General features: G+C 39.0%; 1 protein-coding gene across 1 annotated transcript; it reads right to left on the reverse strand.

Annotated features, from left to right (window-relative positions):
• Window positions 1–1,691: 1,691 nt before the first annotated feature.
• Window positions 1,692–20,012, reverse strand: LOC124136600 (sperm flagellar protein 1-like). Its single transcript, XM_046502570.2, has 6 exons — window positions 19,720–20,012; window positions 10,311–10,422; window positions 7,914–8,113; window positions 7,166–7,256; window positions 5,003–5,111; window positions 1,692–3,679 (listed from the first exon to the last, which is right to left on the reverse strand). The coding sequence occupies exons 1-6, from the start codon at window positions 19,880–19,882 to the stop codon at window positions 3,551–3,553; spliced, it is 804 nt and encodes a 267-aa protein (XP_046358526.1). The 5' UTR covers window positions 19,883–20,012; the 3' UTR covers window positions 1,692–3,550.
• Between the last annotated feature and the right edge of the window lie 6,848 nt (window positions 20,013–26,860).

Consider the following 26,860-nt stretch of genomic DNA (forward strand, 5'->3'; position numbering starts at 1 on the left):
ATAACCAAAGGGGCAATTGGTAAATCAATATCATATCTTCAGAATATTCTATTTTTTAATGACTATCACAAGAAGTTTGTGCTTGTTTTTCACAACCTACATTGACACTCTGATGAAGAACGCCTGTTGGCCGACCCCATTATACACCTAGAAAAATGTTAAGCATATCTCAAACATTTGTGTATGGTTTACAAATATATAAATATGACCCCCATTTCATTTTGACAAATGTCCATCATGCTATCGACAACTCATGGGCAGTTTGGACAAGATTGAGTGAGTGGGTGAGTTGGCTTTAACGCTGCATAGAACAATATTACGGTTATATCACGGCATGTTAGCTTAACGTGGGAGGAAAGCCTCAAGTGTTACAGGTCTCTGACGTTTACCACTTTGGTGAAACCCACCAGCACGGGTATGGTGCTGACAGACCTAGAAACCTTATCAGGGTGAACCAGGCCTTAAATCCACAATCATAGGTTTCTGGAGAGGTGAGGTGCTTGTACTAGTCCGGACAGATGCCGATTTATAGTGCTAGCCCAATGAGATACCATGCTGCAGTGTAACATGAATACCCCACTCAGACACAGTATACTGACCAGTCCTTGTTTTAGCCCCTTAGTGCCCAGCGACAGACAGTTAACAACAAGTACCATCTTTTGACGTCTTTTGGTATGACGCGGCCGGGGTTCTAACCCACAACCTCCCGCTCTCCAGGCGGACGCTCTACCACTAGACCACGGAGGCGGTCATAGGTTTCTGGTGTACCCAAGGGATGCAACTCTGCACAGAGCCGCCTTGGACGACTGGGCCACCCGTGTCCCAATTTCAAAGGCAGATCCAGCATTTTTACTGAGTGAGTGGTCCAAAAAATCAAAATCCTCTCTGAGTTAATTTTACTGCCTACAATATACAACTAATACACCATACCTGTGCTTGTGGGTTTCACCAAAGTGTAAACGTCTGAGACCTGCATCTCTTCGGGCTTTCCCCCAACATTAAGCTGACACGCCGTGATATGACTAGAATACTGTTAAACCCAACTCACTCACTCATGTCTGGCGAGCTTCATCCCCTTATGCAGTAGTACTACACAGCAGTATGCTGGTGACAAGGAGATCCCCGACTACTGGAGCAGCTGTAAGCCCTACTGGCAAACTCCATTAACAGTGTAAATGACCCAAAATGGGTCTATGGGTGACGTGTCTTTCTCTATGGGTGACGTGTCTTTCTCTATGGGTGACGCGTCTTTCTCAATGGGTGACACGTCTTTGTCTATGGGTGACATGTCTTTCACTAATTCGAACTCAGTCTTGATAAGTATCTTTTAGATAATCTTGCAAAGTTTCACTGATGTAACTTCAGTAGTTTCTGAGAAATCTTGATCCCGTTGCACACACTATGCACTAAGTTAAAAAGCACGGACCAAGGGCCATAACTCTGTTAAAAATGAATTTAAGACACCAATTTTGGAACCCATTTACGATCATGACCAGCAATATTGATGTGTAAAATTTTATTTCTCTGACCTAAATAGATTTTGAGAAAATGGTCTCCTTCGAGAAACTGACAGATTCCCTCGCTGTTCCTATATCCCTCGCCTAAATTCGTGGCGAGGGATAAAAATGGATTTTTTCAACCCTCTTATGGGTTTTTGAATGACACCACTGCAAACAAATATGAAGGACACATAAAATATACAATGTTTATTTGGTCAGAAAGTCATTGCTAACAATGAGTACATACATAGGTACAGGATATCACAGAAATGGGTACACAGAATGACAACGATGCTAAACACCATGTAACTCTGTAAAACAGTGCAATATGGCACAATTTTATCACAATTGAGTTAATGTGAAATAGATCTTGGTCCATTGTTACATTAGGCTGATATGAATCAATTGTCAGATTATTATTCAAATATTTCCTTGAAAAGTGAGCAGGGAGTCAATTTATGTTTTAATGTATTTCTAAGAAAGACTGTTTGTTTGTTTGTTTGTTGTTTAACGAAGCACTCTGCATATATTCCAGCTGTATGATAACAGGCAGTAAATCAGACATTCAGTCCATGATATTGAGCGATGATCCATGCTGACCACCCGATCCACTAAGTTGCTTCTTGCAACACGCCCAGGGGCTTCAAACAAACAACAAGATGAGGTAATAGGTAATTTTGGCTAACATTTACCTTGAAACTGAGTCCAACAAATTGAAATCATGAATACATGACACAATTTTTTTTCTTTGTCACAACGTTTCAGTGCTACTACTTGCTCCTCCATCAGGTTAATGCTGGGCAAATGCATAGAGTTTATATATATCAAAGACTTAAATTAAAATCACAAGTTGGGTGGGTGGTGCTCAGAGTGAATGAGGACAATAATGTGTTTATTAACTTAAACTACACTATGTCATAGTGCATATATCATATCTATTTGTGCATGTCAATACAGCTTGTGATGGTCTAGATAGACACAAATCTAGATATAAATACTTCATCCATTAGTTGTTAATGAATGAATACCAACTACACACTATTTCTTGTTATATTCATGGTTTTAGGCTTGGGGAAGAAACTCATACTAGACTCATAATGTAATGATCCCACTTGGTAGAAAGCCTAACAATGTGTTAAGAGCACTACATTTCAAAAGATCCCCATATCAAATTGCAGTTCTTTGTTGGACTAACATTGATTTATGTTAAACTGAACTGAACAAACTATCCAAAACTCAATTAAAGAAAAGGCCAATGAAACAACAATTTTACACAGAAAACTAAATATTAAAACATATTTCACTCAGTAAAAACAAACAACAACTAACAAATGCTGGTACATCTACCTTTATAAGTGTAACTGAACTAACATATTCAAAATCAATTTACTAGATACTTTGATTTATTTTGCTCAATGACACAATAACTAACGCATGGTAGTAAAAATTTGAACTTACAAAAAGTGACATTATTAGTCAAACTCTTTATACTCCTTCCATGATTTGAATTCATAACACTTTTGTCGCAGAATACTTTAGTACATACAAAACAGTGACCAGTTCACATGCTTGATAACACAAACAGCATTGGCTTCAAACACATGTTTAAAAAGTGTTTAAAAAATCTCATGACAAATATATCTTTGAGTAAATTCTTTCAAGAATGTAGTATTGATCCATACGGTGATAATTCTACTTCAAATATCATAATTGTTTTAAAAAATCAGAACAAAAAGTACAAATACATTAGAATAACAACATATATCAAAGGCAGCTCATGATTGTTGCGTAGTAAGACTGGAGTCCACAGTTCACAAGTAAATATGTTAATTTATCCATTGAAGCAAACAGTATACTGTTCTGTTAACAACATATAAATATCTTCACTTCCAGTTCAATTTATCCTTCAAATATCACTTCTCAGTTACTGCTCCCTGTTCCTGAGTCTCCCCAGGACACCTCCCCACACAGAATGACCTCCCCTCCCCCTCCCCCTCCCCCTTGTCTCCTGGCTGACAGGTGTCCTGGGGAGCGGCAAGCAGTCGTCAGGACTACATTCTTCCTGTGTGCTGACCCAACTGTGCTTGCTGTAGATTACTAAGACGAACTTCTAAATCTTCAATTCTCACATCTTTTAAACTTAATAAATGCTCCATGCGACGTATCTTTGCATTCATAATCTGGATTGAAACAGAGAAGGCAGTCATTAGTATTGATGATCATAAGTACTCTATTAATAGACTGAAACATATTTTTTACCTGTTTTTTTTTCAGTTGCACAGTTGGAGATAAAGGTGCATAGACACCATTTTAAAGACCACTATACAACTGAAGCATTAACAGATAAAACTATTGTTACACAGTAAATATTCATAACATACATGCACAAATGTTTCAGAGTCTTCATGAAGTATTCAGAATTAGGTTAACTATTCAAAATTCATATTTCAAAGAATCTATACATTCACAGTCAGATCGGAGAAAGAACATTTTTCGAATCATACTAAAAGGCTGAAATGTTTAATAAAACTTCTTAAAGGTGAGGTGAAATGGGGTTAACGTCGCATCCAAGGTTATTATATAGTGACGTGCATGCACTTTTGTGTGTGTGTCTGATTCTACTAGTCTGGACTAATGCTGGTTTTATAGTACTAGCCAACTGAGATACCATGCCTCACGTATAACATGAATATCCCACTCAGACACAGTTCACTGATTCTGAGCTGACTAGTCCTTGTTTATCCCCTTAATGCCGAGCGCCAGGCCTGATAACAACTAGTACCATCTTTAAAAGTCTTTTCATATGGCACGGCCTGGAATCGAATCACAACCATCAGCTTTCTGGGCAAACACTCTATCCACTAGACCACTGCTGCTCTCTGGGCAGATGCTCTATCCACTAGACCACAGAGACAGTCTTGGCAGACACACTATCTGCTAGACCACAGAGACAGTCTTGGCAGACACACTATCTGCTAGACCACAGAGACAGTCTTGGCAGATACACTATCTGCTAGACCACAGAGACAGTCTTGGCAGATGCTCTATCCACTAGACCACAGAGACAGTCTTGGCAGACACACTATCTGCTAGACCACAGAGACAGTCTTGGCAGATGCTCTATCCACTAGACCACAGAAGCAGATGCTCCATCTACTAGACCAAGGTGGTCTGGACAGAGGCTCTTTCTACTAGACCACTACTGCTCTCTGGGCAGACGCTCCATCCACTAAACCACTAAGGTGGTCTTGGCAGACACTCTATCCACTAAACCACTAAGGTGGTCTTGGCAGACACTCCATCCACTCGACCACAGAGGTAGACGCTCCATCTACTAGACCAAAAAGGCAGTCTGGGCAGACGCTCTATCTACTAGACCACAGAGGCGTTCCTTTTCATAAATGCATTATGCATGTTATGGTCATATCTGTTATGTGTATGTTTTCACAATGTTGCAGAGATTCCTCAACATACTACAGCTTCCAACCAGGACCATGTATCACCTGAATTGTTTCTTCCTTTGCAACTGCCTCTTGTTGTTTCTCCTCCACCAGCGCACGCGGTACATTGTCCATCACTGGAGCAATCAGAGGCTTGTTAGACGTGTAAGATCTGCAAGTAGGACACATCACACATGAGAAACAGCTTCCCGTTTACAAACAATCACCAGAGGACAACATGGCCACTGGGTACAGAGATAGGAGGAATGGTTATTTATTATAGGAGAGGGGGGTGGTGACAATCAATGTTTTCCTGAAAAAATGACACAGTGAAAGGTGGGGGTCCCCCATATGTATGAAGCATCTATGCTGGGGCAGCATTTTCAAATACTATAAAATATATACACAAAGAAAAAAGTTGAGCACCCCTGGAATAATTAATATGGAAATATCACAGGAACTCGTTATTGGTCAGTAAATAAAAATATATACCCCCTATATGTAAGTAGAGAATTTTTACATATAGGGGGTATATATTTATATTTACTGACAAATAATGAGTTCCTGTGTGAAATATCCCCCCATTCACAACTACTGCAAATTTCATGATGAATATGTCAAGATTGGTGTTCTGTTGAAATGATTGGACAATACAATGGCAACTGTGACGTCGCATCAAAGCAACTGCAACATGCCATACATGCTTTTTTCACAATGCAATATCTGTACACAACAATTATGGGAATATAACGTCACTGTCTTGCATTGTTGAAACATTATGTGTGAACATGGCACGAAGAAGGTTATCAGAGGCACAAAGATGCCATATTACTGGTATGCATTCATCAGGCATGACCTACAAAGCATAGGACGTCAACTAGGAAGCATAATACCGCAATCAATAGACTGGAACAAGATCATGGGTAAACCAATGCTGTACAGGATCTCCCACGTCAGGACATGGCTGGTACGTCATCAACCATTTGCAACATCTCCTTTTCTGAGGCGCCAATGGTTACCCAATAGATGGATTTCAACCAGAACAGAGGGGAATCGACTGAAATCAAAGGGAATGAAGTCCAGAAGGGTAATCAAGCGTCCCTTTCTTGAGGATCATCACCAAAGAATTTGTTAAGCATGGTGTTTGGCCCGGGGAGCTTGGAATCTGAGGACTTGGCAAAGAGTCCATTGGTCAGATGAGAGCAGGTTCCTGCACCATGTCACCGATGGCAGTTTGAGAGTTGGAGGCATACAAATATGGCCTACACACCCAAGAACATGAGACCTATGACCCCATATGGTTAGGTAATGGCTTGGGGTTGCCTGTCACACGATTGTGAGCTGGATCTTGTCACCATCCAAGGCAAACTCAATGGTGATCGGTACACTTGTAACGTCTACAACCAGTTGTTGTGCCACATTTGGACTCGTCACCCGACCTGTGTACTTGGATGACAACACTAGGCCACATCGTTCCTGAGGACAAACAGCTTTTCTCCAGAATGACGCTGTGGCAACACTGCCATGAGTCGGGACCTGAATCCACTTAAGCAGATTAGGGACATCTTGGGGAATTTGAGTACATTGACCGGACCCACCGGTACAGACTCTGGCACAATTGAAGGCCGTTTTTCAACGTGAATGGCCGCAGTTGCCCCTTCAGCAGATCAGATGATATACTGGAGGGATGAAACGAAGGCTGGAATCTGTCATCCAGGCACATGGCGGGATTACCTGCTATTGATGATTTGTGTCATGAATGTCATCTTTGGACAGAAAGGGACATTTTTCATCATCAATCATGATGTGGAATTGTGTTCCTAACTCTACACCTCCATAAGTATTATGGCTACTGTTTTTGCACAAATTCAATGCCTCAGAGTTTTTGTTAGAATCATGATTAAAATCTAAAAACAGGATAAACTTTCTATGTTGGCCTATTGTCAGAGGTGTCTTCTTGCAACCACATTTGTTTTTCTGAGGTTATGTCATCAGGGTTTTAAACGCTCTTCACCAGTCATTATCACATATACAGGGAGTGCTTAACTTTTTTCTTTGTGTATTTAAATGGAGTGTACCAGTAGTTCTCTGGCAAATTTCAAAATGTCTAGTTTTGCAAATGAAAGTATCTTTGAACTTATACTTTTGATCTACTGACAATCAAATTCTGGAACTAGAAACAACAAAACACACTATAATTGAGTGACTCATTGGAAAAAAACATACTCCCTCCTGGTGTGAGGAATCCGGCGCCTGGGTGACACTTTAGATTTGCCTTGTTGAGAGCCGTTTGAACTGGGCAGTAGCCGTGGGCTGACTGAAGTGCATATTAAGTAGAATTAGTTCACAAAGCATACATATCTGGTATTGGAATATGCTACAACCCTGAGAAGGGTACTAAAAATGAACAAAAAAAACCAGTAAATTTTCTCAACAGAATTACTGATCACCAGTTCTATCAAACAGTTACAAGTTTCCAACTTGAGGGAGGTCTACTTTGAACACTGTTTCAACAAATAATTTACACATTTTCAATCCCTATATATTGGCCACAACTAGTCTATCAGTCATGAAGATTGACCACAATTTTGAGCTACTGAAAGAAATGTCCAGCAGAATATTTGAAGAATTTGTTACAGAAGAATGAAATATACTGGTATCAATAAGAAAGAGAAAATCACTGAATTATCCTGAGACCATTCATATGTTCAAAATGTGAAGTGCATACACCCACATATTACAACATATTACAAATATTACATATAATATAGCAACATGTTTTCAACAAAAAGCATTTTTGGCTATCAACCACAAATTGCTAGTATTTTTGTATTTTAAGTGCACCCAAAACCATCTCTCCCAAAAAACGGTGACATCTTCTGTTAGATGCAGAAGAACAAGTTTCACTCTGCTAGTTAAGATATTACCAAACAGTAAGGCACAGAATAACAACTGCTATTGTCTACTGACACACCTAGAAACTCCATATTATCCATGGATTGTGACAAGTTGTTATTTGGGAAACGTTTCTGGAACTGGGCTGATTTATCCAGAGCTCTGTCTATCTGGAGACGTAGCATCATCAGAACTTTCTCGGCCACTTTGGATTTGCAGTAGGAGAGTGACCTGATGATGTCATCAGAGAGGTCAAGGTCAAGCTTCTTTAACACACGCCTGGAAGGTAATCAGTTTAGTTAATCACTGTCAAAGTGTCGACATGTTACTAGGAGTTGGTAGTAGGAATTAGAAATACAGATCCAACTTCAGAATGATAATGGACTGCAAATACAAGCACTCATTATAGTTCTTCTGTGCTAACATGAGTACCATATTCGATATAATAAGCGCCCCGCTCTAATAAGCGCCCACAGCGATATTTGCTGATATATTGGCTAGTGAACAATCCCAATTAGCACCCCTTCCGATTGATCAATGTACACAAGACCTATTTATTCGTGTATAATACGCACTCGTGTGTAATATGCACCCTCAATTATGGGCAATTAAATTCTGGAAAAAATATATCTTTCGTATATACATTTCAGGCTGTCAGCATAAACCACAAAATTTATCTTTCAACTCTGTTTTTTTTCACCAAAATGATATTCTAATAAGAGCCCCCTATTTCTAATTTTGAGAGCGCCCTGGGCGCTTATTACGTCGAATACGGTATACCCAATATTCTTATATGGCTAGAACAGTGTTTGCAATGTGGTTTAACAACTGCCCTTTTGGTTGCGGAAAGCACATGCCTAATGAACTAAAGCTAAAAACAGATAGTCCCATATGCCTCTAGCTACCTTGATAAGAAAGTAATATGTGCTTCCGGTTTGCATGGTTTGATGACCTTGACACGGAATTTCAGATTATCACATGCTGGATTATTTCTAATTGGAAAGGAGAAAATCAGAACTTCCATACAAATTACCATTCCAATGACCTTGACCTTCAATGAAGGTCACTCAAATCTTACCACTTCAATGGCCACCCTAAGGACGATGTGTACCAAATTTCACTTACTACAGAGAACTCCTCTTGAACACATCATACCCTTTTAGCATCAGTTGCAAGTATTTCAAGAACATTCTAATGCTCTATCCAGCATATAAATCAATTAAGATGTCCAAAGGTGGAATTCAAAGTAACAACGAAGACGTAGCATATGCTACTCATGGAAAGGACATTCCACTGATATCACATGATTGTCATTACATAATATAACCTCTACATGCAGAAGAGTGCAGAAAAGGGCATTTTACTGAAAATGGCAAACATACTTTCAGAAAGAACTTCACTGTGACCATTACCATATAAGTAAGACAATCACAACCTCTTACGTTCATTAGAATTGAAGTGCAACACCACGGTCAAATTCAGGCAAAACCTTAGAGCATCCCCATTTACAATTGGCTGCTTAAAAAACATTTAGAGTGAGTGAGTATGGTTTTATGCCGCTTTTAGCAATATTCCAGCAATATCACAGCGGCGATATTTGCTAATATATTGGCCAGTGAACAATCCCAATTAGCACCCCTTATGGGCAATTAAATTCTGGAAAAATATATCTGTCGTACATAAACATTTCAGGCTGTCAGCATAAACCACGATATTTATCTTTCAACTAAAATAATATTCCAATAAGAGCCCCTATTTCTAATTTTGAGAGAGCCTGGGGCGCTTATTACGTCGAATACAGTATATTGAATGGTTTAAGAGTTCTGCTCCAGAAATAGACCCTAACCTCATTTGAACATAGGGCTTGACATGCTGCCTTGGAAACACAAAAAGTAAAAATAAAACTTTCTGAAAAGCATTGATTATCAGAAAGCAACAGTTCAGCACTAGCATATGCATACAAAGTTTCATGAATAAATATTGACAGGCTTATCAGGTATGTTCCAGAATCTAACATGAAGGATGGCACCTGGAAGGATGGAGCCCATTTCTGTATCAGGGTTAGAACTTAACACTAGCCCACAAGTACAAATTTTACAATTTCACCGTTGTTTTAACATTACAATACAAGGGCATTTTATCTTTACCCGCTTAGTTAGGCTTTTGAGTTTAGTTCTAACTCTGTTTATCCTTGCCAAACTGTCTTTATTTGGGGCAGTGCACCCCTAGGAAGTGTGTTGGGGTTGAACACCAGTTTGAACAGTATTTCAGTCACAGCACAGCAAGTGACTATAATGGGGAGGGAGCCCACAATGACACAGATCATAGACAGTTGAAACTCAGTCATGAAACCAAAGTAAAACCAAGTAAAACATAATCAAATCAAATTTGGATTCAAGCCAATTATTCCATATTCTGCCATAACAAAGGGATGTAACTCTGCCCAGTGTGCCCCTATGAGTAAGAAGACACTAACCTGTTGAGGTAGTACCAGTTCTCCATCTTCTGTTTGGGGGCGCTGGCGGGCGCATAGTTGTGCAGTTGCACCAGTCGGGGGAAGTAATGGTGGACCACCTCCGCAACCAGCACTGAAAACAGGCACCAGCATTTGTTCATAAACAGGCTTTTCTTTGTTTACAGTTATATTGTAATTTATTTTGTTCGGGGATGCTTTTTTTATTGTTAAAATGGTGGTTAGTAAGTCTAAAATTAAAATTAAATTTAAACAATAAATCAGATTTTTTCTTCTTCGAAAATGTCAAATATGTCATATTCCACATGTAACTTTGCATTCCACATAATAAAATGAAATGGTACTTTTCTGATTTATTCATTTTCCTTTTTCATTTTGTAGGTTTGGCGGATGTGATATCCATTGTCTAGTTTAATGTTTAACTATGAAAGGAAATACTGATATGGTACTTAAAGAATTTAATCATCACCCAATGTCGTCCTCCAATGTGAAATATTGACCTAGAAAGTCTGGACAAGAAATAAACCTAATTAGTAACATGATCAGCTAAAGTTTTATTATGTCTAATTAACTCAACAATTTAAAAAAACTGTGGATAAAAAAACAGTGTAGAATGCAACCTGAATTATTCAACAGCACAGGGTGTCATTTCCTCCAATGACTCACAATAACAAAACTACCTATATCTGGAATTACGCTGAAATAATCAATACTTCATATTAAACTTTAACCAGCATTAATAAAACCCAAGTACTGGGCAAGCCCACAGATGTAGTATTGACTCCACATAAAGACTCCTGGTATATAACACACTTTTCATACCCTCTATGACTCGCACTGCCACTTCTCAGACAATAACATGACCATCTCAAGTAGCTGGTATGGATCACTCACTCCAAGTTCACTGATCCTCACAGAACCTCACAATCCCTTGGATATTCATCTACCTTCTATTAAGCTTTATGGACAGTGGTATTCCATAACAATACAGCCTCTTATTTCCACCTGAGCAAGGATATTGATGAGAATAGCCTCTGTGGGGAATAACAGCAATTCATTGCTTCCAGTTATTGCTATTACTTGTTTCCTCAAGACCTTGGACTACATGTCCACTACATGAAAGACGTCCATGGTTTCATGTAGTGCCTAGGGCTGGGACGAGTCCAAATTTACTACCTGGGCACCGACCACCCTATTACCCGACCCTACCCGGGTACCCACTGTAGGTCTCAGGAGACGTCTCAAAATGTCCGATTGGGAACATTTTTTGCAAAGCCCGGGCAAAACATATTTAGATACATGTATTAAACAATCAGGTCATTCATACACTGAAGTTGAATTAAGTTATATCTCTATTCAACCATATGAAAAATCAGAAGGAATGGGTGCATAGTCAGAAAGAAATGCGAACATTAGTGACTAGTAGTGTAACCATAGAGTTCTAGATAATTTTTGTCATTAAACAATATATCACGTGACTAACCACTGGTCCGGGTAGTCCTGTGGGTACCCGGGTCCTACTCAGTACACACCCGACCCGGGTACCCGAGTTACCCGTCCCAACCCTAGTGGTGCCCAAGGGTGGTATTGGTGTTTACTTGTGACATCAGTGTTAGAAAGTATGTGTGTCCTGGCATCAGTGTTAGAAAGTATGTGTGTCCTGGCATCAGTGTTAGAAAGTATGTGTGTCCTGGCATCAGTGTTAGAAAGTATGTGTGTCCTGGCATCAGTGTTAGAAAGTATGTGTGTCCTGGCATCAGTGTTAGAAAGTATGTGTGTCCTGGCATCAGTGTTAGAAAGTATGTGTGTCCTGGCATCAGTGTTAGAAAGTATGTGTGTCCTGGCATCAGTGTTAGAAAGTATGTGTGTCCTGGCATCAGTGTTAGAAAGTATGTGTGTCCTGGCATCAGTGTTAGAAAGTATGTGTGTCCTGACATCAGTGTTAGAAAGTATGTGTGTCCTGGCATCAGTGTTAGAAAGTATGTGTGTCCTGGCATCAGTGTTAGAAAGTATGTGTGTCCTGGCATCAGTGTTAGAAAGTATGTGTGTCCTGACATCAGTGTTAGAAAGTATGTGTGTCCTGGCATCAGTGTTAGAAAGTATGTGTGTCCTGGCATCAGTGTTAGAAAGTATGTGTGTCCTGACATCAGTGTTAGAAAGTATGTGTGTCCTGGCATCCTGAGGTTTGGGGCAAGAGAGGGCCCTCTGACTCAATATCTTTTATCATTAACGTTATGACAAGGACCATCTGGACTTTCACTTTAATGTTAACACCAACAATGTCACACAGGCTCCTCCTGGTGTACATAACACTCTCAGTGTGGGAATGTGTAACTATGGTAACATAAACTCTAAGGTATTATTAGTCTATGACTTTAGCCAGTAGTTTGTTCCTTTTGACTAAGAACGGCAAATCAGTCCATGTACTTAAACTATAATCACCAGAAATTAAACAAAAAGAAACAAAATTTGACTAGAGGTCACAATAACTATGACAATTTGTACTAAGTACTTTTTTTAAGAAAAAATAATCTTCTTTTAACTGACCATATTAAAGTGGACAAATATTTATCTGAAAAGCACTAATTGTTTAATTTAACCAAATGCAAGTCACATATTTACCACAAAATGATTCTGTAACTGACAACAGCAAAGCCTCCCAGACCATGTAAACAAACATCACATTGCAATATATTCACATATGGACCAATAAAATCAATTCAGAAATATTGGTGCAATGTTATTATTTGTCCCATCAGCATAACAGGGTTTTCACAAAATAAACCACAAACAATTACATGTAAATACAAAATCTGCCAAACAGCTGAAAGGAAGTCAATATAACTTTTAGATGATAATTTAAATGCAGGAGACGTTGACAATCCATACCTCAGTTTTTATTTAACCTTAAACCCCAGTACCCTCTACTACAAAGTGAACGGTAAGGCGCTGTATGTACTCCCTGCTGCCTAGTGAACCGTAAACAGCCTCTCCTCTTGACAACACCTATATTGATTTATAACCACACAACTGTAAACCTCGTGTTTGACAAGGGCTCCTGTGTTTATGGTGTCAGACTCATTTGTATACTTCTAAATACGCTACTCAATAATTTACCTATTCAGTTTACACCACAATAGAGACGGCTTGCATAAAAGATATGTCAGGTGTACAAGAGATTCGGTTTACAGTAAGCACATGACAAAACGTCATAAAACCCTGGGTAATTAAGCTCTTAAGGCACACACATTGGGTCGATATTGCTGCTGAGACTTACATATGATAACATATGAGGTACATCAACTTGAAATTCAATAGAACAGAGTATAGTATTTAAGAGAAGTTATTTCCTACTCGTTTGTTATCAATTCTCAAAAAACTGTGGTGTGTCGGTGCAATTCCGTTGTCATAAACGTTACAGCTTACAGTCAGGATATCCTTTTAGTCACTCAATACCAGCCCACTGAGATAGGATCTCATCGCCACGGGAATCTAAAACAGTTGGTGAGAATATATGGCCTAGAGAGAAAGGCTTCAAAGCCCTGGCTGATCTCTCTATTGTTACCTGTATCTTCACACCGGTCTACATAGGATAGTTCAACACTCTGTTTACAGTCCCAAGAACACATTTCTAAATTGTCAGGCAGCATAACTTCTTTACCCTGCTTCAAAGCAGAACAGTTTAGAATAAGAGAATTTTTCAAACCTAACAGTTAAGTCGAACAAAGGATGAACAGAGCTATTAACTTAAGCAAAAATGAACTTCTGTGGAAAATACATACTTAACCATACTGAACTTAATTTTGAACATAAAAACTTCATTACTGTTCAGATAAGGATAGACATGATGCAACTTTGCACTAGCCCATAAGCCTGAGTTTGTCTGATGTTAAAGGTAAAAAGGTATCCTGAAAGCTAGTACAGTTTCAGGCTTTTTATATGTCTTTTATCTTTATAAGTTATCACTACAAGGGCAAGTTAATGATTCAGGTAAAGTTGCCTCCCTGATATCTTCTTTGCAAAATACTGTATTTACATTGAATTTGTACATGATGAAGCACTGAGAGTCAAACTTATTAACAATTCACTGTGCAGAGGGGTATTCTGTGAGCTTACCAGAAACCTAAGATCGTGGATTTGAATCCCGGTTCGCCTCAATTATGTTTCTAGGTCTGTCAGAACCATACCTGTACTTGTGGGTTTCACCAATGTGGTAAATGTCTGAAGCCTATATCCCTTTGAGCTTTCCTCCCACATTAGCTGACACACTGTCACATAACTGGAACCCAACCCACACACTCACTCTAACCTTTTCGTAGAGTTTTGAATTATCACACAATATATATCAAATAACATTAAGTATTATATTATTTTTAACAAATTGAGAAGTAATGTAGTTTTCTTTTTTTAAATGTGATTACATTCAGATGGTAATCAGTTGCTATGACAAAATTCAACACCAATTTAACACTATAAATATCAAACATAAATCCAGTTATCGACTCCATTATTCTCAAACACAACATTAGTTTTGGACACAGACCAACTGTAGTTCATGGAATATGATTCTCAGGGCTCATGTGTTCCTATGTAAGTATATAGTTTCTAGATTAACAATGTTAACAGCTATACAATAATATATTCAAGTTCAGGTCACGGACAGCACAATATGACCAAACAAACTTAGTATAATGTCTACATGGTCTAGTTAAATTACAGACGAATTTGACACAGAAATAAACAAAAGAAGTCATGGGTCCTATATTGGATGCTACTCTTGATTAGGTCATCAGGCTATTGACATTTTAGTGTTTTGCCATTGTCACAGGGATGACAAGTGAAGATCGCATCATACAGTCATCTATCAATCATGCCCTCTCAGCCTTCCATATGTGTATATAATAATGTAGAGATTTCAAGTATCTGTTTACCCAAATACATGCCTCCTTTAGAAATCCTTACAACTTTGTCACAATCTGTTGATACTTAGTTTTCTATAGAATGCAAAGTTAAAACACAATATTAAAATTCCTCTCAATTTAAGAAAATACAAAATAAAACTTTTGAACAAAATAACTATTTTTTCCCAGTTTGCCTGCCAAGGGCACTTAGCTTTGAATCATATAAGTCCTGTTTCTATTCTCTGCCTCCCGGCTAAGGCCGCTGTTTGATGTCAGAGTTAAGGCTTACATTGGTAATCTAAGGATCAATCATTTCTTACCAATAGAAAAATTATAACCCCAATAAATCTATCAAATGTTATCTTAGTGGTCTTGAGATAAAACATTCCAGCCATTAGCATCTACGTCGCTCTGGACTGACATGTACCTAAGTACCCTAACTCTACACTGTTGCTCGGTAGGAAACCCAGCATGTTCCAAAATTCAATTAGCAGACACAGAAATCAGGCCACCCTATCCTTTTCAGTCACAACAAACAACAGACAACTGGGAACTTGCTCTAATGAGTCTCATGGGACAGGTGTTCACTGTTTCGTGTTTACTGATTCTCCAGAAACCTCCCTTAGGTTAGAACCTCCCCTAGAACTAGCAAGAACAGAACAAACATGTCCAACTTTGATGGTACCCTGCTTGCACAGACTGGTTCTCAACACCTAATGCACAGCATCATGTTTTATGTTCTAGCATAAAGGCTTGAATAAGCATGATAAGAGAAGGGAGTCTATTTATCTTGGAAGATCCATAGAACCAGTGTTTATTCAATATTCTTCTTGCTTTGTTTCTGTGCAAACGTACCAACATGCAAGCGACAATAGAGGGTCATACTTCTCTGAAAACAAGAATTCTGAATATCATAATGAAATGTACCCATGAAGAAGTTGTACGAGATTAGGAAGTCATTTCTGTTATTTTTCACAAGCTAGTTTTCACATGTGCAGGGTTGAAATCAAGATTACATTTTCGTTTTGGAGTTTTTTAGCATAAAAATTGAGACATGCTCATATGTAAAGCAAGGGACAAATTTAGGAAAGACTTTCACCTGTATCCCCCCTCCAAAAGTTATAGGTCCCATGCATTGCTTCTCAGTCCTATAATTAAATAATGTTTTTAGGGTTGATACGGGCGGAAGTCTTACCCAAATTTATCTGATTTATGTCATGTACATAAACTCTTTACTCACATTTGAGATAAATCAAAATCAAAATATTACAATTTATTCACCATCATGATCATCTTTATTGTGGAATCAACATAACAGTTTGTGGTAACTTCTAGTTTTGTTTAAAATTGAAATATGAAACATGGAATTTCTTTCAACATGTTGGTGCAACCCTGTATGCTACAATATGATTACCATGATAACAGGGCAGGGACTGCGAAGTGCAATTTCTTTGAAAGTAGATTTGATAATGTGCTTGTGTTTACACACGTGAATTGGAACTTGGAAGCATTCCAAGTTTCTGTTTGTGCATGTTTATCCGAACATGCCTGCTTGAAAAAATACTTTGATTATTCTACATGATTTACATTGATATCCATAATGAATTTAACTTCAAAACCCATGCAAACATACAAATATTGAGATAAAATTAATTGAAATAATAAAGAGACTTTAAAGTGGAATTTGTGGCACATGTGTACATGTACGTTCAAGTATAATATTTCCAATAGATCTGTTTGAAAATCTGCCAAACTTGACAGCTTCAAATGTTCTTTTCTGACTTTCATTCATTGTGTGGAGCATTGACTAAGTGGTGTCTCCACCGACCTGTTTATATCTATTACCAAGTAGTGTCTCCACTGACCGGTTCACATCTGTTACCTATGTAGTGTCTCCATCGACCTGTTGATATCTATAACCTACGTAGTGTCTCCACCGACCTGTTTATATCTATTACCAAGTAGTGTCTCCACCGACCTGTTTATATCTATTACCTACGTAGTGTCTCCACTGACCTGTTAATATCTATTACCAAGTAGTGTCTCCATCGACCTGTTCATATCTATTACCTACGTAGTGTCTCCACTGACCTGTTTATATCTATTACCAAGTAGTGTCTCCATCGACCTGTTTATATCTATTACCTACGTAGTGTCTCCACCGACCTGTTCATATCTATTACCCTACTTAGTGTCTCAACCGACCTGTTTATATCTATTACCTACGTAGTGTCTCCACTGACCTGTTTATATCTATTACCTACATAGTGTCTCCACTGACCTGTTTATATCTATTACCAAGTAGTGTCTCCATCGACCTGTTTATATCTATTCCCTACGTAGTGTCTCCACCGACCTGTTTATATCTATTACCCTACTTAATGTCTCAACCGACCTGTTTATATCTATTACCTATGTAGTGTCTCCACCGACCTGTTCATATCTATTACCCTACTTAGTGTCTCAACCGCCCTGTTTATATCTATTACCTACGTAGTGTCTCCACCGACCTGTTTATATCTATTACCTAAGTAGTCTCGCCACCAACCTGTTTATATCTATTACCTACGTAGTGTCTCCACCGACCTGTTTATATCTATTACCTACGTAGTCTCGCCACCGACCTGTTTATATCTATTACCTACGTTGTGTCTCCACCGACCTGTTCATATCTATTACCTACGTAGTGTCTCCACCGACCTGTTCATATCTATTACCCTACTTAGTGTCTCAACCGACCTGTTTATATCTATTACCTACGTAGTGTCTCCACTGACCTGTTTATATCTATTACCTACATAGTGTCTCCACTGACCTGTTTATATCTATTACCAAGTAGTGTCTCCATCGACCTGTTTATATCTATTCCCTACGTAGTGTCTCCACCGACCTGTTTATATCTATTACCCTACTTAATGTCTCAACCGACCTGTTTATATCTATTACCTACGTAGTGTCTCCACCGACCTGTTCATATCTATTACCCTACTTAGTGTCTCAACCGACCTGTTTATATCTATTACCTACGTAGTGTCTCCACCGACCTGTTTATATCTATTACCTAAGTAGTCTCGCCACCAACCTGTTTATATCTATTACCTACGTAGTGTCTCCACCGACCTGTTTATATCTATTACCTACGTAGTCTCGCCACCGACCTGTTTATATCTATTACCTACGTTGTGTCTCCACCGACCTGTTCATATCTATTACCTACGTAGTGTCTCCACCGACCTGTTTATATCTATTACCTACGTAGTGTCTCCCTCGACCTGTTCATATCTATTACCCTACTTAGTGTCTCAACCGACCTGTTTATATCTATTACCTACGTAGTGTCTCCCTTGACCTGTTCATATCTATTACCTACGTAGTGTCTCCACTGACCTGTTTATATCTATTACCAAGTAGTGTCTCCACCGACCTGTTTATATCTATTACCTACGTTGTGTCTCCACCGACCAGTTCATATCTATTACCTACATAGTGTCTCCACCGACCTGTTTATATCTATTACCTACGTAGTCTCTCCACCGACCTGTTCATATCTATTACCTTCCTAGTGTCTCCACCGACCTGTTTATATCTATTACCTACGTAGTGTCTCCTCCAACCTGTTTATATCTATTACCTTCGTAGTGTCTCCACCGACCTGTTTATATCTATTACCTACGTAGTGTCTCCACCGACCTGTTTATATCTATTACCTTCGTAGTGTCTCCACCGACCTGTTTATATCTATTATCTACGTAGTGTCTCCATCGACCTGTTTATATCTATTACCTACGTAGTGTCTCCACCGACCTGTTTATATCTATTACCTACGTAGTGTCTCCTCCAACCTCTTTATATGTATTATGGAAGAACAACACAAACAAAGTAAAAACCTTACATGAATTGCTTTCAATATTAAATTCAATAATACTTATAATGAACATTTTGCATTTGTTAAATAACTTAGAGGTTACAGTATATACACAGTAACACTGCCAGGACACAAATGTAAACTATGAACAGCTGAGAAAGTCAATAATGGACTATTAGGATGGAAATTCATCATTAGAAAATGAATACAAGCCTTTAAAATATATCCAATTGGTATGGTTTTGAAAAGTCAAATCCAGACTTTATAGAAGAGTTGATTTGTAATTTAGTTTTCATGTATAATATTACAAGTCCAATGAGATATTTGAATAAACAAACCAGATATTGAAGATTTGATTTGTAATTTGTATTTTATGTAAAATTTCAAATCTTTCTAAACATAAAGATTGAATGTGAGAATTGTAAGGCAGCTAGAACCACATTTATTTTCCTGTTTCATTATTTACGTCAAATGAACATGCTTTCATTTAAGAAGAAACATTTGTCACTGGCCTATATATCCTCGATAATCACTACAAACCAGATTTAACACTTTAATTTGTGGTGGGTTGGTATAATCAAAATTATAATGTAACAGTCTTGGTGTTCATGTGTTTTCAAGATGTAAGAATGTTTTCAATGTTCACCTCCATCGGAAAAATCCTTCCCAACATTTTTCTTCGGTCGGGAAAATTCTATCCTGTCCAGCCAACTGTAAAGGTTCTCGATCTCAGAATCGGCAAAATAATCGTCCATTTCCATTCGAGTAACTCCATTCAAACTTTTTTTTGCCAAAATATATTCCGTCATATCTGAACGGCACTTTCATTTCCAAGAAGATCCGTGCCACGGAAATCAAGCGATGTGTTTAGAACAATCATGCGATACAACTGTTCTACATTGTTAACAATCGCTGTCATTCTACTCGGAGCGTGCCCGTCGTCTGGTAACGATAGTACTAATCGACAGAAGTATTCGCCGCACTATAACCTCTGAAAGAATTAGAGCTGTGCGACCGGTCCGGACTTCAGGGTCTTGTTTATTTGATTACAATTCAAAAAGCAAGGCGCTTTATGTGCTATTGTTTCCATTGGCCAATTTTACGGTTTGTTATACGATTTGTTGGAAGGCTGTCAGAAATATTTCACACCTTATTCACTTTACGTCAGCATGCGAGTGACCTCTCGTGCATTTTAATTAAGGTATACGAAGGACAAGGTTTTATATTTTAGGGAGGTGTGGCAAGAGAATATTTTGGCTCACGGGATCTGCATCATCTAAAAAATGAGCAGATATATATTTTAATTGTTATGAAAACGCACAGCACCAACTATAGAGCCAAGACTAAAATATGCTTATTAAAGATTTTTCTAATATTTGCACATGAGCAAGTGTCTTATAAAGTAAGAAGCGTTCTATGGATAAACAACTTCTTTATTACAATTAGTGCGACGGTTCGGTGTAGATCCTAACACCTTTATCAAGCAAGTGATGGATAGCGCTAAACAACATAGGTATATATACTTATTAACATCAATATTTATACAGTAAATTGATTGATGGACACAGAGAGCTGATTAAGATAATTGGAAGCCAGTGGATGACTAGTGATCACAGAGTCAACAAGCAACAAGCAGACTGATAGAGATGATCGAAGCCAGTGGATTAATTGGATGGACATAGGGATTTAGCAATTAGGTGATGGTAAGCAGGCGGGATGTAATAGCCTTGATCTGTGTTCATTGCTGGCTGGATCCTTTTGATGCAAATGGCTTCTAGGAGTTTCCTGATTTTGTAGTCTGATTGGTTGTTGGCCAGGATCTCGATGTTGTTCCACTGGATGTTGTGGTCGGCGTGGGTTTGGGTGTGGTCGTCGCACTAATTGTAATAAAGAAGTTGTTTATCCATAGAACTCGTCTAATTTCATCACACCAACTTCTAAATGCCACTGAAAGAAGTGTCTTATACGTAAGCTTTTTAGGGTCACTTTTTTCTCTTGAAATTTCAAGGAAACAAATGGCCCTTTCGGGAAAAGTAGGTAAAGACAGCCCAAATAAATGGCCATAGATTCAGCTAGCGCCACGAACTGAGCGACAGTTATAGGCACTCCCTGGACTTGATCACTTATGTTAGCCTTACTGGGGTCAGAAGTCAAACACTTCCAAGTGATCTGGGTGTCAGTCTGATAATTTCCATACAAATATTTGAGTTTTCCGTAACATTAAAATTTCACACATCCAGTAGGGTTAAACGGGCCCTTATCCCATATCGTCCCACGCCGACCGCCTCCGTGGTCAAGTGGACAGAGCGTCTGCCAGGAGAGAGGAAGTCCAGTGGTTCGATCCCCTGGCGCATGATACCGGAAGTCGTTGGCGTTCTGCATTAGGAGAAAACAAGGACTGTATGGTCGGCTTGGTATAACTCATACTGTGTCTGAGTGTGGTTTCATGGTATACTGCAGCAGGGTAGTTCAGACTATACACCTGAATTGTCTGGACTAGTACAAGCACCTAAAGTACTCACGGAAATAAAAAAAAAACCCTGTTTTTCTCAATTTAAAATCGACACAAAGTGTTACGTAGCTGTAAATACGAAATAACAAAACAACTCGAAAAGTACTAATCTGGATTTGCTAGTTTGATCTCAGTGAACAATACAAAATGTACTTTACAGCAGGTAATTTGTCGGGACTTTCAACATTCAAAAATAAAACTAAGTCCAAATTGACATAGCAAAAACAGCCTATAGGCATTATGCACCTGTTCTCACCTGTCGTCAAGGTGTCATAGGTCACCTTGATCTACTTACACCTGGTTATGCCCTGTTACACAATAGTCTGTTTTATTCACATTTTTACACATTTACGTGTAAAAAGGCATAAAAAAATTTGATACGCTGTATTTGTGCCACGGCCCAGTTAGTACTAATTTAGTTGTTTGAATATTCACATATTTTGTATATTAACTGCATTTATTTAAGATCTGTGGTCGAAAAAACATGGTTTTTTCATTTCCGTGAGGGGGGGGGGGGGGCAGTTGGCTACGGCACTGAGCACACACATTCACACACGTGCGCGCGTGGCTGTTAAACCCATTTTACTTCACCATGTACTTGACACGCTTGTTTGTATGTTTGTTGTTTTACGCCGCACTCAGCAATATTCCAGCTATATGACGTCGGTCTGTAAATAATCAAGTGATGACTAGACAATCCAGTGATTGACATCATGAGCTTCGATCTACGCAATTGGGATACGATGACATGCATCAACCAAGTCAGCGAGCCTGACCACCCGATTCCGTTACTCGCTTCTTACGACAATTTTTAGCATAGTGGCCTTTTACGGCAAGCATGGGTTGCTGAAGACCAAATGCGTGGATGGATGCTCACAATATCAATCAACAGTAGTCAAAAACATATGTTCTTCTAAATCTATTTATTCGCTTTTTTAAAGGGGACCGGTCGAAACAATTAAATAATCAATTTCGAAGATATGTGGATTGTGCAAACAGCGCAGAAGCCGTGGGACAACCTCCTCGGCAATTATGTTTGTCGTAACAGGCCACTATGCTTGTCGTAACAGGCCACTATGCTTGTCGTAACAGGCAATTATGCTTGTCGTAACAGGCAATTATGCTTGTCGTAACAGGTCACTATGCTTGTCGTAACAGGCCACTATGCTTATCGTAACAGGCCACTATGTTTGTCGTAACAGGCAATTATGCTTGTCGTTACAGGCGACTATGCTTGTCAACAGGCAATTATGTTTGTCGTAACAGGCCACTATGCTTGTCGTAACAGGCCACTATGCTTGTCGTAACAGGCAATTATGCTTGTCGTTACAGGCGACTATGCTTGTCAACAGGCAATTGTATGCTTGTTGTAACAGCTAGGCAATTGTGCTTGTCGTAACAGGCGACTATGCTTGTCGTAACAGGCAATTGTGCTTGTCGTAACAGGCGACTATGCTTGTTGTAATAGGCGACTTTGCTTGTCGTAACAGGCAATTATGCTTGTAGTAACAGGCAGTTGTGATTGTCGTAAAAGGCGACTATGCATGTCGTTACAGGCGACTAAATGGCTCGGTGGTCAGGCTCGCTGACTTGGTTGATGCATATCATCGTATGCCAATTTGAACGGATCGATGCTCATGATGTCAATCACTGGATTGTCGGGTCCAGACTCGATTATTTCCAGACCGCCGTCATATCGTTAGAATGTTGCTGAGTGCGGCGTAAAACAACAAACAAACATACACATTATGTGCATTTGTGGGGCGCTTCAATCAATGCGGGTTCATTAATCGTTCTAAGTGAGTGTGGTTTTACGCCGCATTTAGCACCATTATAACGAAGGGGCCTACCAAGAACGCATGAATAGATTGTATGGATTCAAACGCGGGTCCTCGTACCAATGGCTGCGTCAGATAACCGTACAGGTTCATAGAATAACCCTTTTCCATTCCCATTTTTTTATTGAGTTAGTGAGTTAGGAGATAAACAGTTTATATTTTCAGGTTTGCGGGTGTTATTTGCCCAAAAATATCATTTAAAACCGAGTTCAGTACTCAATAATACCCGCATATCTAAAACATAATGTTTATTTATAGTGTAAAGCACAAAAGTTGTAAGTAAGTTCCCGTAACAGCAAGCGATCTGTGAGACAGACGTGCATTCATTAATTCGTGATGATAATAACGGATGACGTCCCAAATTCGCTCTGATTTTGTCAGCACATACCATAGCCTGTCTCACACTCCACGAACCATACTATTTTCCTTTCCACCCAGTCCTTTCGGTAATGCAAAAGCACTAAATGAAGCAAGTCTAGATTTTCGTCAGGTTCTAAATACCCCCATATCAATAAAGCTCCTTTTCAATTTAAATGGAATTATTTGTTTCTGTCAAAAATATTTATTTTCAGAGACTAAGCACATATCCGTGCTCATGGGTTTCACAAAAGTGGCATGCTTCTGATATTGGCACTCACTCAAAGCCAACCGTGCCTACATCGTGTATAAATAGGACAATCGAAATGTACGTATCGTGAGATGTAGGCATATATCTTCACTCACTGATATACACGTTGCTGGATTATGCTCAGTGCATTACAAAACACTAACTCCACCACTGAACATTCAATGAGATGTATCAAGTCTTTGAAAGGCATTTAGAAGTGATTCACATAAGGTAGAGGATTAATGGATGCTTTCTTACTTACTTATATTGGAGATTTAACGTGCGCTTTCCGACTGCAAGCGTATGTCGCACACAGGCCCGGCCAGGCCATTTAATGTGTTTCCAAAAAGGGGAAAAGTGAGTTTGTGCAACCCAGGAGGGGGGCTTTAGGGGTTGCTTATATAGTAATTTTTAAATTTTGAGATTTGGAAAGAATGCCAAGAGTGGGTGGGGGACGAACTAAGGGAGCTGTGTGTGTTGGGTGGTTGTTAGATAAGGTAGTTTTGGTTTTAATATTTTGTTTGGGGTTTAAATGCGACTAATTAGTCCTGTTTTAATTAGGTATATGCCTAAGGCTTTGAATTTTTCTAATTTATTTTGTGGATTTAGGATTGATTTTAGTGTAAGTCCCGTTTTAAGATTTAGGGTGGTCTGTAGTGTTGTTCCATGTGTTTGGTAGTGTGTGCAGTGAATGAGTACGTGTTTTGGTGTTTCTTGTTGTTTGCAATGCGGGCAGTTTCCTGTTGTGTGTAGATTTAGCTATTTTACGGTGATTATTTAGTTTGGTGTGGCCTGTTTGTAGTTTAGTAATTATTCTGTCGATTTTTTTTGGATGGGTGTAGTATTTTTGGTTTATTTAGGGTTTTTTTTAGTACTTTCCTGATTTGGCTATTTGAGTTTTGGTATATATTTTGCCATTTTTTGTTGATTTTTTGTTTAGTGACACTTTTGATTTCTGATTTTGAGCTTGGTAAGTTTAAGCTGATTTCTGGGAGTTTAAGGGATAATTTTGCTGCTTTACCTGCTTTTTCATTTCCAAAGATTCCTACGTGGGCGGGGATCCAAATGAACTCTATTTGTTTACCTGCCTTAGTTAAGTTGTTTGAGCTATTGAGTATTTGATATTTCTGAGGCAGAGAGCATATATATAGATGTACATGTAAGAACAACAAAAGTAATAAGATAACAAAAGGTGCAGGAAACTTAACAAGGGAAGCCAACAGATAATTGGCGCTAATAGGTGATTAGCAATAAACAATAGAAGGCAACACTTTACAGTAATTAGCGTTGATATATGGACAACTGGAAGCCAGGACTTAAATTATCACTGATTGGTAATTTGGTAATGGACAATGGGCAAACGGGAGGCCGGGGGTAATTGGCACTGATAGGGCTTGCCCTCATTTCGCCTACACCTCATTTCGCCTACAATAATTCAAATGCTTAATTGCCTCACCCCTATTATATGAACGGGCATTGTCCATCTCAGGCTGTTAACTAATCCAAGCTCTAGTCTAATCCAAGCGGCATAGAGGTTCAAAGTGAAGTGACTCTGACAGTTTGTTATGGATGGTACTTTTTCTGTTTGTCCTAGCTTGTGGCTCCAAGTGTATATTATTCATTGTCTTGTAAATGGTAAAACAAACCAAAAATCACAAAAAATGGCATAACCTATATCTAAACTCAAATAGCCAAATCAAAAAAGTGCTCAGCAAACCACTAACCAAACCAAAAATTCTCCATCCATCAAAAAAAAATCGACAGAGTAATCACTAAACTCCAAACAGGACACACCAACCTAAATAACCACCTATATATTTTTTTAAAAACCACACTACAGGTAACTGCCCACACTGCAAACAACCAGAAACCCCAGAACACGCACTCATCCACTGCACACACTGCCTAACACATCGAACCGCATTACAAACCACCCTCAATCTAAACAAGGCTCTAACTCTAGAAGCAATACTAAACCCACAAAATAAACTAGAAAACTTTCAAGGCCTTAGGCGTATTCTTAATAAAAACGGAACTAATAAAACGCATCTAAAAACACAATAACCTACCAAATCAAAATCACATAAACCAAAAACATCCACCATACCCAGCTCCCTTAGTTCTCCTCCCCAATCCCATCGGCATCTATTCCAATCTCAAAATTCCCAAATTCTGTAGAAGCAACCCCTAAACCCCCCTCTTGGGTTGCACAGACCACTTTCGCCCCTTTCGGAAACACATTAAATGGCCTGGCCGGGCCCGTGTGCGAAATACGCATCAGTCGGAAAGCGCACGTTAAATCTCCAAAGTAAGTAAGTAAATAATGGTAAAATGTATCCTGTTGCTTTTCGTTGCTTCCTAACAAGACCAAACAGACATATGTTAGACTATTTAGGTTGTTGAAGGACACAGTAGGAACCAGAACTGGAACTGAACTTTCTCCAGAGGTGTTTCAGACTGATTACGTGTCAGCAGTCATAAGTGCCATTGCAGAGGTTTTTCCTGATAGTTAGGTGAGGGGTTGTCTGTTTCACTATTCACAAGCTTTGTGGCGTCAGGTAGTTGAGAGAGGTCTTGTACGAGAATACACGAACAATCCAGCAATTCAGTCCCATGTTCGACGTGCCGCAGCCCTGCCACTTCTCCCACTTGACCAGGTACAGAATGCATGGGTTGAGGTGATGGAGCAAGGACCTGATGATCAACAGATTGGTGATTTTAACGACTATGTCACCAGCACATGGGTAGATGACGACGCTAGATTCCCATGCCATATTTGGAACAAGCACGACAACACCGGTCCCCGATCCAACAACCATCTGGAAGGGTT

Source organism: Haliotis rufescens, unplaced genomic scaffold, assembly GCF_023055435.1.
Source record: "Haliotis rufescens isolate VD_foot unplaced genomic scaffold, xgHalRufe1.0.p SCAF_12, whole genome shotgun sequence".
Classification (NCBI taxonomy): domain Eukaryota; kingdom Metazoa; phylum Mollusca; class Gastropoda; order Lepetellida; family Haliotidae; genus Haliotis; species Haliotis rufescens.